The following is a 19,256-nucleotide window of genomic DNA, read 5'->3' on the forward strand; positions in this document are numbered from 1 at the left end:
TATATATATATATATATGTGTGTGATGAACTTGAATGTTTTTTCCCTTTTATATGTTGCAACACCTTGCTTATTTGGTTGAGAGGCACAATTTGTTATTGCTATGTCAAGCAAGAGTGATGAGATCTCCCCTTGCATGGGGATGCTTCGGATGACGAAGAGTGCATATATAGGGCAATTGACCTAGATAAGAAGACGATCCCCATAAATGAAAACACGAGTTCGATTAAAAACGTGTGATGGATAATAGAAACTTGTAAAACTACTTATCTAAAAACAGAAACTACAAAAAATCAGAAATTACGAAAAATCACACGACAGTTTGCCCAGACACGGCTCGATCGTGTACCATGGTCCAAAGACCAACATGGTTAGGCCGTGTACTCATCCACGGTCATGGTTGGCCAATGTCCCTTGTTTCTTCAGAGCTTTGCACCATCCTATCCTCGCAGGTCAAACATGAACTTTACGTGTTCATCCTTGATTTTAGTGATCAAAAGTACTATTGTGAACCCAATAAGCCTTAATCTTTTATTTATAGGATAGGTCCAAGCCTTGTCATTCAAATCATGGGGTGCCTAATTTCACACACATCAAATTTATTATTTGGAGGGTCAAACTCTCAACTTGTTCATCTAATTATAAATCTTGCAGTGTATTTAAAGAGAAACATGTTTGACAAAAGTAGAGGTTTTTTACCTGTGTTTTTTATATGTTCCAAGGGAAATCATTTTCGTGATGCTTAGAAACTAGTTTGGTATCATTTTGTGAGTTTCATCAGGGTTGTAGAAGCTGAAACTTCATGCTAGAAAAGCTCTTTAACATGTGTGTTTTAATTTGAAACTATTAAACTTGAATTTTATTCATTTTTCATCTATGTTATATTCTGAAGGATGAAATAGTCACTGATATTGAAGCTAGAATTGCTACATGGACATTCCTTCCGGTTGGTAAGTAATAAATACATTTGTTCATTTCAATCTAACACAGTTTAATTTAATTTTAACTCTATCTAAATCCAATCATTTTATCAGAGAATGGTGAGCCTATTCAAGTGTTGCGCTATGAACAAGGTCAGAAGTATGATCCACATCTCGATTTCTTCGGTGACAAGTATAATCTACAATTTGGTGGCCATAGGGTGGCAACTATGCTGATGTATTTGTCCAATGTTGAGAAGGGTGGGGAAACAGTTTTTCCCATGGCAGAGGTAAGTTTCGCATAAAAATGATTCTCTGATAGTTCCTTTCGATCGGCCAACCGCCCTTCCCGACTCCCATTCCTAAAACAAAAATTGAAAATCAAGAAACAATAATGAATTGTGATTAATTTATTTGCTTCTTCTTATTCAGTCAAGCTTGTCTCAACCAAAGGATGATAGTTGGTCTAAATGTGCTAAAATGGGTTATGCAGGTATATATATACATATTTTCTGATGGTTTTACATCTCAAATTTTCACATATTGGTTTGAGATTATTGTTTCTTTTGAATGGCTTCTAATTACTATTGTGCTCCTTTTCCTTATTTTTAGGATATGCATACATTTTTATGTGAACATCTTTAACTTAGAACTCAATTTTTTTACCATAAGATGGCAAAAAATGCATGTATTATCATACTACTAATTGCTCAATTTTCTTTTGGGTATTTTACTCTTTTGTTATAGTATAACTTATGCCTGCCATATTCATTACATGTTATTTTGCTTGCTATTGTATAGTTCTCTTTACAAATGCTATTGATAGTTCTGTTGTGTTTTGAATGTTTGCATATTTCACTTTGAAAAAATATGCAATTAGTGTTCAAGAAAGAGCTTTTGGCTGAAAAGTTTTCTTTGGGTACTTCAAACTTGGGTATAAAGTGGCTACTTAGTTAAAATCATTTTATTTTCGGGAGCACATTTGTTGTCTCACAAAGTATATTACTTAATGTTTCAGATTGACTGAAAAATGTATTTAAGTTAAACCTTTTTTTTGCTTCCCATTTTTTGTTTTGTAACTATTATACCGATACTCGGAAAACATGCCAATGATCCAATGCATTGGCAAAGCTTTTGATACTAGGGTGAGAGAAAATTGTTTGTTCACACTTTATGTCACACAACTCTACCAATTGAGCCGACCCTTTTGAACATAATACATTGGCTTGTAGCTGATCTTAAATTTGTTGCCTTGCTCTTATAACATTTTGAATGTTTTGGCTAATGACTTTTAACAATTATTGTATCTAATATTTACAGTAAAACCTGTGAAGGGTGATGCTTTGTTGTTCTTCAACATTTGTCTGAATGCAACCGTAGATAGTAAAACCTTACATGGAAGTTGCCCGGTGATCGACGGCGAAAAATGGTCTGCAACTAAGTGGATTCATGCTAGTAACTTCGACATACCATACAAGAAACTGAGACGAATTCTGGTAACAAAACTGCCTTCGCAATCGGGCGAAGGATGACAATGATGTGGTTGTGTTAGCACTTGAAGCTCGATCGGGATTTGTGCGAGCCTAAACTAGCTCTTCTAAAATTTTCCCATGTTGGGTAGGCATGTGTTAACCGGCAAATTGGTTGTTATTTTAATCAAACGGATTGTCGAAAGTAGTATAAAGAGTATCGTATCCGCGAAGACTTTGTTGATATTAAATTATTTAGCAAGCCTACTTAAATTAAATTGGGTGAATAAGGGGTTTGATTAGAAAATTTAATTAACGAAAGTAAAAGTAAAAGTAAAACAAAAGTAAAATAAAAGATGATGAATTTGAATTCAAGGTGAATAACCTAATATTAGACTTCGCTACTCAACTTCTAGTATTCAATATAACATAATAAAGATGACTATTTCTATAAATTTCCTACAACCGGTTCTTATCTCTTTACCAAATCATTGCATAAATACATCGATGATTTAATTAGCTAATTTTCAATCCCCTTAACAAATTGATCAATCAACCATAATAAATCGAGTGTTATGATCACTAGTTTAATTAAGCAAACATATGGTTACACTAGAATTATTAATTACAAAGATCAGGCTAAAAGTGGAACTTTAATTTTGTGTCATATATAAGTTTGGATAACATAATGAAATAAGTTTAAACATACAGTAACATTTTGTTTTTTCTACTGTTGTTAATCAAGGATATTATCTCGTAAGGAACAAATCAAATCTGTGATTGTCCTTACCAACAAGTGTTTATCTCACGAATCGAACTTTTAACTTTTTACTCTACCTAAAAATCTAATCAGATCTTACACCACTAAATTAATACATTCTTAGTTCCATCTAATTCAAAAATCATAATTTTTCCATCTTAGCCATAACAATCAAGAATGAAGATAAGAGGTAAAAATTTTACATAATCAAATTGAATATATAATATTTTAAGAAATTATAGCCTTAGAATTCCAATAACTTTTTATTACTTTTTTTTACTCATTATTCTCAACCAAAGATTAAGAAAACCAAAAGTAAATTAAATATAATCCTTAATAAACAAATCTCACAGGTCGGCAACACGTATTGTCTGAATCTCTAAGGTTGTATCTAGCTGAAAAGAAGACTAGGTTCATGTCAATGATTAAACATTGAATTTTTTAAATCACCATTATTTGCAACTTTTCCATACAAACATACATTTTATTGTATATGCTCAACCACTTATATATAAAAAAATGTATTAAGATTTTTTAATATTCTCATTTCAATATCCATCATATCTATTTAATTATTATTGACATAAATAAATATAAGTAATATAGTAAAATATATGAGTGATGAATATTGAGTATTAATTATGTATAAAGTTTTATACTGACAACATAAATATTATATTCTATATAAAATTTAAATAATTTAACATAAGAATCAAATATTATATAGTCTATCTATTTCAAGTTTTAGTCATGACTGGTTCAAAAATATCACCTGAAATATCTGGGAGAAAATTAATATTCAAGCCCAAATGTTACCCAAATTACATTTCATTTTATAAATTTTGTTTGTAAATGTCTTCTACAATATTTTGTACACTATATAAAAAAATAGCTTGTGTGAATATTATTGAAAAGAAAATCAATATATGAAAAGTTAGCATTTAAAAAATGTAACTATAAGAGTTTTAATTAATTAAAGACATCATTTTCAATGGATAATTTCTACCTTTCAAACGTTAATCATTGTCTTAATAACTCATAAAGACACCAATTAATTTTGCCACATTTTTAACTACTTAAATATTTCAATATTAATCTTTTAGTTTCAAAACTTTTTTACTAAATGGCAATTTTTTTGGTTTAGGTATCTCGCAGTGGAGACAATCATTGTTCGAACTGAGAACATCCATAAATATGTGAGATTAACTCTCCTAGCGAACATTTTTCCATCCATAAGACTTGAACCCAAAAAATTATGTAAGGGAAATCAAACATGTATCACTTGAACCAACTTCTGTTAGTTTAAATGTCAATTGATAAACATGCTAAGTTCTTAATAAATCTATAACATAATTTATTTACAAGATTTCTATTAATAGTAAATATATTATTGAATTTTCAAACATACTGTTTTTGTAATAAATTTGACAAAATAGATGCATACTATTCAGAATCATTACCAAATAAAAAGTCAGAATTTGATCTCCTCACGTCTCTTCTTATCTTCTGTCCTCCAATTATAAAAAAAATGCTTGAACACATTTAGGTGCACGTTTTTTAGAAGTTAAGGTACCCAATTAGATCAATTTTTTTTCCATATTTATCTCTTTTGAGAATAATTTTTGGCATCGTTTAATCTTTTGGATAAGAAACTAATCCCTTTTCGGGGTGAGTGATTATCCCTTCCAATAAATGTCGTTCTCAAGAGTCGAACTTTAATATTTTTCATTATTGAAATCTAGCGAGATCTTACACTACTAGACATTCTGATTGATTCTCTTTATAGAATTTAATATTGTAGTGAAATTCATCTTTTGATTTTAATAATTGTACTCAAATTTTGAATAAGTCAATATAGTCTAAAGGTTTTTAATTTAATTCTTATATATAAAAAATAATTTAAATAGGTATTAATATTTCATTAAATTCCTACAAATCAATAATTTTTGCTAATCAAGTCATTAAAACTTTTACAAATATAGATATTTTTTATAAATTTGTAGATAATTAATTAAAGAGGGGTTATATGGAACTCAATGCTAAAAGAAAAAAGAAGGAAACTATTTAAAAATCAAATTTTAATCTAAATTAAATTAATCATATAAAACCTGTAATAAAAATGATATATATTCCAATAATTTTCCATCACACATTCTTTGAATATGACTCTTCAACATGATATTTGTTTTTGTATTACCAAATATATTTTCTCATATTTTTTACTAAATCTCTTTCAAGGTTTGTGGTTACTCATCTCAACAAATGTCGCCTCAAGAATTGAATTTTCAACCTTAACGATCTAGTGAGGTTTTACACCACTAAATCAACACTTTATTGGTCTTCAACATGATATCTAATATAATATAAAATTTTACAAATGTTGAATACTTGTAATAAATTGTTATAAACATTGATTGATTAATTAAAACACATTTAAGGAACTTATATATTTTTGGAAATGAAGTACATTATATGTAAAAACAAAATTGTGATAAAATATCCAAAATTATATATAACTAAACATTTAATAGGGAAAATAATTATTTTATTATTTTTATTCTTCCTCCGAATTTTTGTTCTTATTATTATTACGTAGTTCATTTCCCACCATCCCTTCTTATTCTTATTCTTCTTCTACTTCAACTCTTCAAAAACATGCGCACGCTAAGTACATAACTCAATAAATGCGCCGACATGCGCATGGAGATAACGTACGCATCACCGAGTTCCCCTAATCTCACGGCCCTCGCCGCCATGCCGTCGTCAGCCACCACAAAACGCACCGTCAGAATCATCCCGGTGCAGCACCCGACGGTGACAAATTCTTCTTCTTCATCGTCGTCATCGTCGTTCGTGTTTTCAGTGTGGTTATCGAAGCTTAGGAAAAAGACGTGGATGGAATGGATCGAATTGTTCTTCCCGTGTTTCCGATGGATTCGTGTGTATAATTGGAGAGAGTATTTTCAGGTTGATTTTATGGCTGGTATCACTGTTGGAGTTATGCTTGTTCCTCAGGTAACTTCTTTCAATCCCAAAACCAAGGAAACTCAATTTTGTTTTATTTGGATAACTGTTATTATGTGAAATCACTTTTAACTCCTTCAGGTTTTTAGTTTATCAAGTTACACTTACTCGGGACATAACTGCAGTCCCACACTTAGTACCACTTTCCATGTGTTGATTGTCAGAAAATTATTTAAAAATTAAATTTTAATTTGAATATATTTTTTTTCTAACCAATCATAAAGTCGTGACAATAAATGTGCACCCAATTACTAGTTTTTTAATTTGCTTTTTTTTTGGAAATAACTTGTAGATTTTTTTTAATTTTTGACAACATTTTCCTTCAACTGCAGTGACACGAGATCACAATTACAATGTGCATCAATCACTATGCACTTATATCGAAATCAAAAATAATTTTTTATTACAAAAAAAATCACCTCATATTGATTGCAATCACATTAATAGCAACAGTAACCACAACACGATTTAAAACACTTATTGATAAGCATAATTTCTCCAGCTATACCTAGCACACATGCTAGTGTAATCTTTGAAACAAAAAATGATGTTAAAGTGTAATTAAGAGAATCTTGATGAGAGATAAGTATAATTTCCTAGTGTTTATTAATATTCTGTTTTGAGCTAACCTTGTTATTTGTTCATGCAGTCAATGTCATATGCAAAATTAGCAGGGCTACAACCAATATATGGACTATGTAAGATTTCTGAGATACCATACTATTTTCTGGATTATGATTGTAGTAAAGCGTGGCTACGTGTTTAAATATCTTGAACACATAATGTGATTCTTTTTTTTCTTTCTTAATAAAGTTTGAATTAACTTTTGATTTTTCTGATATAAGCAATTTTTCATATTGTAATCCTAACCATTTTGAAATTGAAGTCACATGGTAATTTTTGATTGAATGGTAATATTGAAGGTGAATGAAAACTAAACTCTTACTTTTTTAGTTTCATTTTACATAATTGAGTTACCAAGGAATGGTGTGTTACAGTGTTAGAGGTGCAGAATAACATTTTCTAAATAAGAACCGGAAGAACGAAATGGAAGGAATTTTTATGCACTAGACTAGTAGAAAGTCTTTATTTTTGATATTTTTTTGTATAACCAAGGGTATCCCCTCACCCTATAGGGAAGGAACTCGGGGTGTGTGGCTGCCCCTCTTAACAAATGTCACTCCCAGGAATCAAACATTTGACTTTTTGATCTATCTGGGAATCTAGTAGGCCTTACACCACTGGACCAACGTCTTGTTGGTATCTATGCTCAAATTGAATACACACCATGTCTTTAGCATGTGTGCAAGTTTTGTTGTTATGAATCTTATCTCTCATTTGATCTAGATGAAGTTCCAGCCTTTTACACTAACCAGCTGTTTTATCATTTTGATATTGTTTCTATGCATTATTTATATTGTACATCCTGAAATTCTATGTAGTAACTGGTTATTTATGTTATTGTCTTTGCAAGGAAGACTCTTGTTTCGTGCCGATATTTGTTTATGCCATATTTGGGTCTTCTCGCCAGCTTGCTGTTGGCCCAGTAGCCTTGGTTTCTCTCTTGGTCTCTAATGTGCTAAGTGGCATAGCTGATCCATCCAGTGAATTATACACAGAGTTAGCAATATTATTGGCTCTTATGGTTGGGATACTGGAATCCATAATGGGACTCTTGAGGTATTTTTGCCCTTTCTTATTTTCATGATTATAGGTATCACATATTAACTTTCCAATGAATCCATGCATGAACATTTGTTTTCCTTTTGCCTACCTTTTAGTAATCTAATACTCCAATTAAATACATAATTGTACTTTCTCTTCACTCTTCATATGTATAAATGATCAAATGATTATTTTGATATGCCAGTAAACATGGCTATCATAATGTGATGATAATTGTAATGGCTTAATACTGTATACTAGGAGGAGGGATTGGACTCTTGTAGCAGTTATATGATATTCTGAAAAGTAAGCATTTAGCATCAAGCATGACATCTTTATGAAAGAGATTTTAAATATAAGATTATGTACTTGTCTTTTGGTCATTTCAGGCTAGGATGGCTGATTCGTTTCATTAGCCATTCAGTGATATCTGGCTTTACAACTGCTTCAGCTATTGTGATTGGTTTATCTCAAGTGAAATACTTCTTGGGGTATAGTATTGACAAAAGTAGCAAGATCATACCACTGGTTGAGAGTATAATTGCTGGAGCAGATAAGGTATGCATTACAGTCCCAGGTGCTGCTTGATTAATTTAAAATTTGATTTATTCATTTGGATATATTTCACTAGTAAGTATGATCATCTATTAAATTCTCCGATTCAACTTATGTCATGGTTCATATCACTATCACAGAAAATTAGTCCTTCTCTGTTTTTAATTTTAATATTTAGTAGAATACTTAGAGGATGAGTTTGACACAATGGTAAGGTTGCTACTTAGTGACCATGAGATCACGAGTTAAAATCCTAGTAACAACCTTTCCACTTATCGGGATAAGACTGTGTAGATTTTATGGCTCAAAAGATAGCGTATTCACTAGTCAGGTTGCCATTATCCTCTTGTAGTAGACAGTTAGGCAAGCATTAATCTTAATGTATTTGGCCTTGCTGCATGTTGATGTATACTTAATTTGAATTTGACAAATTGAAGTTCCCTTGAATATGATATAATTTGCAGCAAAATGTTCATTTTGAACTTCATCCTAAGACAGCCCTGTTATTTATTATTTTTAAATTTCTTAAATATTCATTTGTCTATTTTTCTCCTTTCGTAGCCGTTCTGTTGTTTTCATTTGTCAAATCCCTTTCTTAAGATTTTAATTGGGGAGGTTTTCCATTTTGTAGTTTTCATGGCCCCCTTTTGTGATGGGATCAATCACCCTTGCAATATTGCTTGTCATGAAGCACCTGGTATGAAGCTGTCTCTAATGCTTGGTAAATACTTATTATCTTACTTATCAGCAACCTGCTAATTGTACTGATGTTATACATCCCAGGGAAAATCGAGGAAGCACTTGCGGTTCTTGAGAGCATCCGGTCCTCTCACAGCAGTAACTTTGGGAACAGTTTTTGTATATATATTCCATCCATCATCAATTTCTGTGGTGAGAATTTAATAGATGAGATGAACTTTGTCTTTGTAGTAAAACTTTTTCAACAGGGCAATAGTAATACGAATTTGAGTAAAGCTACAAAAGTAATGAACAAAGAACAATTACTTTGTTTGCTTATACCATTCCTTATAGCACTGTAAATATCATGCCTAATTTTTTAGAATTGCCAAAATGTTTATGATAATTTTCTTCTAGGAGAAACATTATATAAAAAGTGGTCGATTACTCAACTGTAACAAAAGTAATGAACGAGGAACACTTACTTTGTTTGCTCATGCCATTCCTATATCTTATACTAAAGTGCTTCCAATTATCAAGTAAAATGTTTTTATTCATCTTTTAATGTCCTTTTTGATGAATTGGGACAAATTGCAACTTGTTATATTTATATTTAAAAAAATATTCATGCTTCCATTTTCTATCCCCATGTATTGGATTGAAATTGAGAAAGCTTTTGAAGCCATAGTGCAGATAGGAAATCATCAAATTATCTGTTAAATGTGTTCATTTTATGATGCATCGAGCCATCTCGTACTTCCAGTTGAGGGAGACCTTTTAAAAAGGACTTGCTCATCATCACCTTGAGCTTTCCATAACTTACGTGTTAAAACCATTATCTAAAGTTTTTATTTTATTTTTTCATTGAACATTATTATAGGCATTTATTTAACTTGTTTGTATGATAAAAACTAGTATTTTAATTCAACTACTAACCCTAAATATGTAACCATTTGTGTCTATTGTTATTCTATGCTCCAAGTTAATTGTTGTAGCCGTTCTTTTGCTGTGATTACCTCCCTAAATTGATTATGCACTAAGTGAGAAGGATGTTCTTTGTGTCTTGTTTGATCATCGAGTTTTTTATATTTTAAGACTATTAGGGTTGTGATAATTGTTTTAGTATTCTTGATTTACTTTCCTTTTTGTTGTCATATATGAATTCTTTTGTAGATGATAACTATGTAGGATTAATACCTTTAAGTCAGTAACATGTTGATGAATCAGATAAAAACTAAGTTAACAAAACAAATATTACTGTTTTTTGATTAGGTGGGAAATATACCTCAGGGCCTTCCAAAATTTTCTGTTCCTAGAGCTTTTGAGTATGCAGAGTCCTTAATTCCAACCGCTTTTCTCATAACTGGTGTGGCTATATTGGTAAGATCTTTTTTCCCATTTGGTTTACCTATTTAAGTGTGATTAAAGTACAAGCTTGGGAACTTGTTCTCCATTTACTTTAAATTTTAATCTACAGGAATCAGTGGGAATTGCCAAGGCATTAGCAGCAAAAAATGGCTATGAGTTGGATTCAAATCAAGAGGTATATTTCTTTCTAAAATATATTTACAACTCCCTGTTTGGTGGCTGTTGTTAGTACCTCTAATCAGGTTATGCACCCTGAAATAGGATATGGTTCTGACTAGGTATCATTCCTGCCAATTATTGGATATGTCTTGTTTCTTGAAAAAACAATTATGTAAGAATCTTGTTGAGAGCCAGTTCAGTTTCTCAAGAGTCTATAAGGTGTGAAGTTTGATTATAGCTATAGTAAAGGGAAGACTGGTTCTTTAAAGCGCCCTCTATGTATGGTGTCCGGGGAAGGTTCAGACCCACTGCGGGTTTAGAGTAGGCATTCTTATCTTGCATTTGTATGAGGTTGATTCCATTGCTCAAGCCTGTGACCTCCAAGTCACATGGTGGCAAGTGGTGATAACTCCCACCGTTATGCCAAAGATTTGATTGGCCCCCAAGATTCAACTCAGTTGGTTAATCTTCGGGACATAAAGTGAGAGTGCTCAGATTCAAATCAGGGACGTACGCTCTCCTTGAAAAAATAAAATAAAAGAAGTTCACCCAAAAAAAAAATTACATACAAAGGATAGGATTGTAGCTGTAGTTAAAAGACAGAGGAAATAAGTTGTTGTTTTGTTAAGTGGAAATACTTCATAACTATTGTTCTGAATATTTTTGGACAGTTGTTTGGTCTTGGTGTTTCCAATATTCTTGGTTCGTTCTTTTCAGCATACCCCACCACTGGTAAGACTTCTTTGTAACTCTGAAAACTAAAATAAGGAGTCAATATTTTGTAGTTTTCTAATTGGCTTTCGGTGCTAAAGCATCAATTGATTTTAAGATTATGATTTTACTCAAGATGAAACTCATTTTTCAATGTTAAAGAATATACGGAATGATTTTTCATTTCTTTTGGACAAGTAATGCAGGATCCTTTTCAAGATCAGCTGTCAACCATGAAAGTGGTGCAAAATCAGGAGTATCTGCGATTGTTTCAGGAATTCTAATGACCTGTGCACTTATGTTCTTAACTCCACTATTTGAGTCCATACCTCAGGTTCGTTTCCATTTCCTTATATAGGCCATATGCCATGTTTGGAAACGTTATCCATGGTTTTATCTGTTTTGGATTTGGACTAAAATAAAATAGTTCAAATTGAAGTTCCACTTCACATTTTACAGATGACATCTTCTGGAGTTCTCTCCATAAAAGCTAGAACGAAATTTAATAGGAAATGGAATTAAGAAATTTGAAGTTTCTCCTTTTATTCATATTGATCTTAATTTTATACGTAGTTCTTGTTACCTTATTCTGACCCATGTTTAAATTTAAGAGTTCAGACATTCATTTTTTTGTGTGGAGTTCTGACTATGAATTTTATGGTTGCAATTATCCAGTGTACTCTTGCTGCCATTGTGATCTCTGCTGTGATAGGTCTGGTAAGAATCCAACTTCATGTCGAGGCATTAATTCCATATTCAACATCCATGTATAGTTGGAAATGCTATTTTATTCAATTCAGAAACAAGAGGGAGAAATAACTTTATTAGTCTTATGAAGTAGAGTTCATCTCTATCCTTGTTAGACTTATATGATATATATTTGATCTTTTTAACATTATTAACTTAGTTTGGTTTTGTTTTGGAATCTAATACACTGCATGGAAGTGTTTATCTAGCTTTTACTGTAACTTTTACTATTCTAATATGGCAACAAGTCTGTGTTTATTAATAGTTATCTAATCATCTAGTTTGTGTGTAATATTTTCATGTCTAACTCAACTAATTTTATAATATGCAAATTTAAACAATGGTCTCTTGCAGAAAATTTTACTTTAGGTGCTAAATCATTTTGCTGGTTAACTTGTTTGTCTAAAATTACCTGACTAAGTTTCGCTGGTTATCACACTTTTCACATCTCAACATTTACTCCAAATTTTTGACATGACCATTTCAGGTAGATTATGATGAGGCCATTTTTTTGTGGCGCGTAGATAAGAAAGATTTTCTTCTTTGGACCATTACCAGCACAACTACATTATTCCTTGGTATTGAGATTGGCGTGATTATTGGGGTAGGTACAAAGTGAAATTTGTTATATTACTAAGTAATGGCTGTGTAATGATTGCAGAAATTTCCTTTTTATTCTTTGTTAAGAAACTCCTCATGTCCTGATGCATCTCCTTACTGTGATAACTCCTTTGTTGTTGAGATGGTTTCTCTGTATTCCACTTGCTAAGTTGCTTCATACTCCATGTAGTAAGATAATCACTTTTCTGACTTTATAAGCATATTGAAATTTTAGGTTGGTGTTTCACTTGCTTTTGTCATTCATGAGTCAGCAAATCCACATATCGGTAAGTTTATTTATCTATATACGTCTTATGTATGTCGTTCTTCATTTCATCATGTACGGAGTCGAATCACATATTGTATCTTTTGCATACGCATATCCAAAAAACATGTCATTCATTCAAATATTAATTTAGGTAAACATAAAACCTAACTTACTGATGACAAACTTGAACCTAAGTCCTCAAGTGGTAACTGGTGAGACCAATCTTGGGTATTTATGTATCAGCAGAAAAGAAAAAAATTGAATTTATAATATGTTGAAGAGCATTTTCTGATTGATGGCAAACCTGTACAACATAAAGGAATACTAGCTAACAGTCCTTACAGTATGAAGGAAGTGTCGTAGACGACATTTAGTTTTACTTTTATTACGTTTACTGAATTAATCTTTTGAGTATGCTGATATTGTTGTTGCTGTGTTCTACAGCTATTTTGGGACGTTTGCCAGGAACAACTGTTTATAGAAATGTTAAACAATATCCTGAAGCATATACATACAATGGAATTGTAATTGTTCGTATTGATGCTCCTATTTATTTTGCAAACACAAGTTACATAAAGGACAGGTAACAAGAAATCAACTAAAGCCGACATTTCCCAATCAAGGGCGCTGTTTAATTACTTTAGAGTTGTCTATCAGGTTGCGAGAATATGAAGTTACTGCTGATACTTCTACAAGACACGGACCCGATGTTGAAAGAATTTATTTTGTTATTCTAGAGATGGCTCGTAAGTCTTGCTTACCTTGTGCTCAAAGATTGTTAAAACCATTATCTAAAGTTTTTATTTTATTTTTTCATTGAACATTATTATAGGCATTTATTTAACTTGTTTGTATGATAAAAACTAGTATTTTAATTCAACTACTAACCCTAAATATGTAACCATTTGTGTCTATTGTTATTCTATGCTCCAAGTTAATTGTTGTAGCCGTTCTTTTGCTGTGATTACCTCCCTAAATTGATTATGCACTAAGTGAGAAGGATGTTCTTTGTGTCTTGTTTGATCATCGAGTTTTTTATATTTTAAGACTATTAGGGTTGTGATAATTGTTTTAGTATTCTTGATTTACTTTCCTTTTTGTTGTCATATATGAATTCTTTTGTAGATGATAACTATGTAGGATTAATACCTTTAAGTCAGTAACATGTTGATGAATCAGATAAAAACTAAGTTAACAAAACAAATATTACTGTTTTTTGATTAGGTGGGAAATATACCTCAGGGCCTTCCAAAATTTTCTGTTCCTAGAGCTTTTGAGTATGCAGAGTCCTTAATTCCAACCGCTTTTCTCATAACTGGTGTGGCTATATTGGTAAGATCTTTTTTCCCATTTGGTTTACCTATTTAAGTGTGATTAAAGTACAAGCTTGGGAACTTGTTCTCCATTTACTTTAAATTTTAATCTACAGGAATCAGTGGGAATTGCCAAGGCATTAGCAGCAAAAAATGGCTATGAGTTGGATTCAAATCAAGAGGTATATTTCTTTCTAAAATATATTTACAACTCCCTGTTTGGTGGCTGTTGTTAGTACCTCTAATCAGGTTATGCACCCTGAAATAGGATATGGTTCTGACTAGGTATCATTCCTGCCAATTATTGGATATGTCTTGTTTCTTGAAAAAACAATTATGTAAGAATCTTGTTGAGAGCCAGTTCAGTTTCTCAAGAGTCTATAAGGTGTGAAGTTTGATTATAGCTATAGTAAAGGGAAGACTGGTTCTTTAAAGCGCCCTCTATGTATGGTGTCCGGGGAAGGTTCAGACCCACTGCGGGTTTAGAGTAGGCATTCTTATCTTGCATTTGTATGAGGTTGATTCCATTGCTCAAGCCTGTGACCTCCAAGTCACATGGTGGCAAGTGGTGATAACTCCCACCGTTATGCCAAAGATTTGATTGGCCCCCAAGATTCAACTCAGTTGGTTAATCTTCGGGACATAAAGTGAGAGTGCTCAGATTCAAATCAGGGACGTACGCTCTCCTTGAAAAAATAAAATAAAAGAAGTTCACCCAAAAAAAAAATTACATACAAAGGATAGGATTGTAGCTGTAGTTAAAAGACAGAGGAAATAAGTTGTTGTTTTGTTAAGTGGAAATACTTCATAACTATTGTTCTGAATATTTTTGGACAGTTGTTTGGTCTTGGTGTTTCCAATATTCTTGGTTCGTTCTTTTCAGCATACCCCACCACTGGTAAGACTTCTTTGTAACTCTGAAAACTAAAATAAGGAGTCAATATTTTGTAGTTTTCTAATTGGCTTTCGGTGCTAAAGCATCAATTGATTTTAAGATTATGATTTTACTCAAGATGAAACTCATTTTTCAATGTTAAAGAATATACGGAATGATTTTTCATTTCTTTTGGACAAGTAATGCAGGATCCTTTTCAAGATCAGCTGTCAACCATGAAAGTGGTGCAAAATCAGGAGTATCTGCGATTGTTTCAGGAATTCTAATGACCTGTGCACTTATGTTCTTAACTCCACTATTTGAGTCCATACCTCAGGTTCGTTTCCATTTCCTTATATAGGCCATATGCCATGTTTGGAAACGTTATCCATGGTTTTATCTGTTTTGGATTTGGACTAAAATAAAATAGTTCAAATTGAAGTTCCACTTCACATTTTACAGATGACATCTTCTGGAGTTCTCTCCATAAAAGCTAGAACGAAATTTAATAGGAAATGGAATTAAGAAATTTGAAGTTTCTCCTTTTATTCATATTGATCTTAATTTTATACGTAGTTCTTGTTACCTTATTCTGACCCATGTTTAAATTTAAGAGTTCAGACATTCATTTTTTTGTGTGGAGTTCTGACTATGAATTTTATGGTTGCAATTATCCAGTGTACTCTTGCTGCCATTGTGATCTCTGCTGTGATAGGTCTGGTAAGAATCCAACTTCATGTCGAGGCATTAATTCCATATTCAACATCCATGTATAGTTGGAAATGCTATTTTATTCAATTCAGAAACAAGAGGGAGAAATAACTTTATTAGTCTTATGAAGTAGAGTTCATCTCTATCCTTGTTAGACTTATATGATATATATTTGATCTTTTTAACATTATTAACTTAGTTTGGTTTTGTTTTGGAATCTAATACACTGCATGGAAGTGTTTATCTAGCTTTTACTGTAACTTTTACTATTCTAATATGGCAACAAGTCTGTGTTTATTAATAGTTATCTAATCATCTAGTTTGTGTGTAATATTTTCATGTCTAACTCAACTAATTTTATAATATGCAAATTTAAACAATGGTCTCTTGCAGAAAATTTTACTTTAGGTGCTAAATCATTTTGCTGGTTAACTTGTTTGTCTAAAATTACCTGACTAAGTTTCGCTGGTTATCACACTTTTCACATCTCAACATTTACTCCAAATTTTTGACATGACCATTTCAGGTAGATTATGATGAGGCCATTTTTTTGTGGCGCGTAGATAAGAAAGATTTTCTTCTTTGGACCATTACCAGCACAACTACATTATTCCTTGGTATTGAGATTGGCGTGATTATTGGGGTAGGTACAAAGTGAAATTTGTTATATTACTAAGTAATGGCTGTGTAATGATTGCAGAAATTTCCTTTTTATTCTTTGTTAAGAAACTCCTCATGTCCTGATGCATCTCCTTACTGTGATAACTCCTTTGTTGTTGAGATGGTTTCTCTGTATTCCACTTGCTAAGTTGCTTCATACTCCATGTAGTAAGATAATCACTTTTCTGACTTTATAAGCATATTGAAATTTTAGGTTGGTGTTTCACTTGCTTTTGTCATTCATGAGTCAGCAAATCCACATATCGGTAAGTTTATTTATCTATATACGTCTTATGTATGTCGTTCTTCATTTCATCATGTACGGAGTCGAATCACATATTGTATCTTTTGCATACGCATATCCAAAAAACATGTCATTCATTCAAATATTAATTTAGGTAAACATAAAACCTAACTTACTGATGACAAACTTGAACCTAAGTCCTCAAGTGGTAACTGGTGAGACCAATCTTGGGTATTTATGTATCAGCAGAAAAGAAAAAAATTGAATTTATAATATGTTGAAGAGCATTTTCTGATTGATGGCAAACCTGTACAACATAAAGGAATACTAGCTAACAGTCCTTACAGTATGAAGGAAGTGTCGTAGACGACATTTAGTTTTACTTTTATTACGTTTACTGAATTAATCTTTTGAGTATGCTGATATTGTTGTTGCTGTGTTCTACAGCTATTTTGGGACGTTTGCCAGGAACAACTGTTTATAGAAATGTTAAACAATATCCTGAAGCATATACATACAATGGAATTGTAATTGTTCGTATTGATGCTCCTATTTATTTTGCAAACACAAGTTACATAAAGGACAGGTAACAAGAAATCAACTAAAGCCGACATTTCCCAATCAAGGGCGCTGTTTAATTACTTTAGAGTTGTCTATCAGGTTGCGAGAATATGAAGTTACTGCTGATACTTCTACAAGACACGGACCCGATGTTGAAAGAATTTATTTTGTTATTCTAGAGATGGCTCGTAAGTCTTGCTTACCTTGTGCTCAAAGATTGTGTTGTTTGTTTGTTTACTTACTATGTTACTAGTAAATGACCTGAAATAGATGAAAGAATATGTTCTTAACATCTGCATTGTGTAATTACATAGTTATTGACCAAAATAGTTTGAGCTGAATAGTATAAATTCATTCTATATTTTGGTTTGTTCGGACTCCATGCGTGCGAAGTTGTGTGCTATTTTTAGTATTACTTTTTAGATCCCTCAGATTTCCGAATTACATGAAAACATTGTGCTGATATTTTTTAGTGTCCACTATATTTCCTCATGCACTAAACCATGAAAAGGATAATGATAATCTCTATTCTTAAGTAAATGGTTATGATTGTTGCAGCTGTGACCTATATAGACTCTAGTGCTGTTCAGGCTTTGAAGGACTTGTATCAGGAGTACAAATTACGCGACATTCAGGTAGAGTGAAAATTTGGAACTTCAGTTGACTGTTCGAGTTCTTGTATCATTTCGATTTTCGACAAAGTAAACCAACTCAAATGGGTTTTTTTCTTTCTTTGCAGATTGCAATATCCAATCTAAACCCAGATGTTCTACTTACACTGTCTAAATCTGGTCTGATGGAGTTGATAGGCAAGGAATGGTACTTTGTGAGAGTACATGATGCTGTTCAAGTTTGCTTGCAGCATGTGCGAAGTTTCGAAAGGGGATCTAACAACAGTTCACAAACATCGCTCGCTTTATCAGACGATAAACCGAGTTCCTATGGGCAGTTACTAAAACAAACAGGAGAGAACCTTCCAATTTCCGACTTGGAGTCTGGTAAGGGAAGATCTCCACTTTCCATGGACAGAGATTCTCACTTGGAGCCATTATTGTCAAAAGAACATTGATTTATGCTTTGTGTGTTGTGTAAAAAAATGTATTTAGCCATTCTTTCAAAGAGTTTTGTAATGAATAGGCTTTGTTGTTTAAAATCTCAGTGTAATCAAACTAATGATAAAAACATAATCTGTATATTATTTGATTTGCCAATTTTTGTAAAATATACTCGGTGAAAATTTGAAGAATTTATTGTGTATTTATGTTATCCTTGGATGCAACTCTCCTATTCTTCTTATTTATGTGTACCTAATTTTTGTAAACCATTGATGTTCTCCTTCTTAAATGACATAACATCATTGACCCAACTTCATCATTCAGCATTGCTAAGTGATTTTGAAGGTTGAGTTTATTTAGAATTTTCTAAGTCCCACATAGAGGAGATTTATTTATTATTACTGTATTATTTGTTATTTATGTTTAATTATTATTTAATTTTTAAAAACAAAAAATACAAATGAATATTAGATGATCACTTTGTACAAAATTTAAATATTACATTCTTAAGCTTAATGTAGGAATGTTTTGATGGACAGACTAATGAATATAGTTTGTGGCTCAGTGCTTAGAATACTTTTATTAATGAACATAATATAATACGTGCCATGACGTAGACCTTTGTTATTTTTATTTTTTTGGGTAGAAAAATAGACCTATATTAACCTTTAGAATTTTAGCTGTATGTATTTTCATTTTTTAATCACTCAGTACTTAGTTGTTTATTATTATTATTTATTTTTGATATTACTGATAATATTCTATCACTTTTTTATAAGGAATTAATTCATTTCGAGGTTCGTGACTACCCCTTCCAACAATAAGTGTCGGTTCTAGAAATCGAACATTTAAATTGAGTCACACCTTCCACTATTAGACAAACATCTCGTTGGTAATAGTTTATTATTTGATATA

At 31.9% G+C, this 19,256-nt stretch overlaps 2 protein-coding genes across 2 annotated transcripts in view; both read left to right on the top strand.

Annotated features, from left to right (window-relative positions):
* Positions 1 to 2,451, top strand: part of LOC109353803 (probable prolyl 4-hydroxylase 7) — a 3,181-nt gene extending 730 nt beyond the window's left edge. The window contains exons 4-7 of the mRNA XM_019596165.1: positions 892 to 949; positions 1,034 to 1,218; positions 1,352 to 1,412; positions 2,240 to 2,451. Coding sequence (XP_019451710.1) covers positions 892 to 949; positions 1,034 to 1,218; positions 1,352 to 1,412; positions 2,240 to 2,451 — 516 coding nt within the window. The remainder of the gene's footprint in view (positions 1 to 891; positions 950 to 1,033; positions 1,219 to 1,351; positions 1,413 to 2,239) is intronic.
* Positions 5,747 to 18,552, top strand: LOC109354221 (probable sulfate transporter 4.2). The gene is made up of 17 exons (XM_019596568.1): positions 5,747 to 6,163; positions 6,822 to 6,870; positions 7,651 to 7,852; positions 8,227 to 8,395; positions 9,024 to 9,089; positions 9,176 to 9,283; positions 10,343 to 10,450; positions 10,548 to 10,613; positions 11,269 to 11,329; positions 11,515 to 11,642; positions 11,984 to 12,025; positions 12,543 to 12,659; positions 12,891 to 12,942; positions 13,368 to 13,506; positions 13,581 to 13,669; positions 17,845 to 17,921; positions 18,026 to 18,552. Exons 1-17 carry the CDS (start codon positions 5,843 to 5,845, stop codon positions 18,353 to 18,355), a joined length of 2,124 nt encoding a protein of 707 aa, XP_019452113.1. The 5' UTR covers positions 5,747 to 5,842; the 3' UTR covers positions 18,356 to 18,552.

The sequence above is a fragment of the Lupinus angustifolius genome, chromosome LG08 (assembly GCF_001865875.1).
Source record: "Lupinus angustifolius cultivar Tanjil chromosome LG08, LupAngTanjil_v1.0, whole genome shotgun sequence".
Lineage (NCBI taxonomy): Eukaryota > Viridiplantae > Streptophyta > Magnoliopsida > Fabales > Fabaceae > Lupinus > Lupinus angustifolius.

Bases quoted from the DNA above. Each gene is read 5' to 3' on its own strand.
- LOC109354221 (XM_019596568.1), top strand. From the start codon at position 5,843: ATGCGCATGGAGATAACGTACGCATCACCGAGTTCCCCTAATCTCACG. The intron at 6,164-6,821 runs GTAACTTCTTTC...TTGTTCATGCAG, and splicing joins GAGTTATGCTTGTTCCTCAG to TCAATGTCATATGCAAAATT. The intron at 13,670-17,844 runs GTAAGTCTTGCT...TGATTGTTGCAG, and splicing joins TGTTATTCTAGAGATGGCTC to CTGTGACCTATATAGACTCT.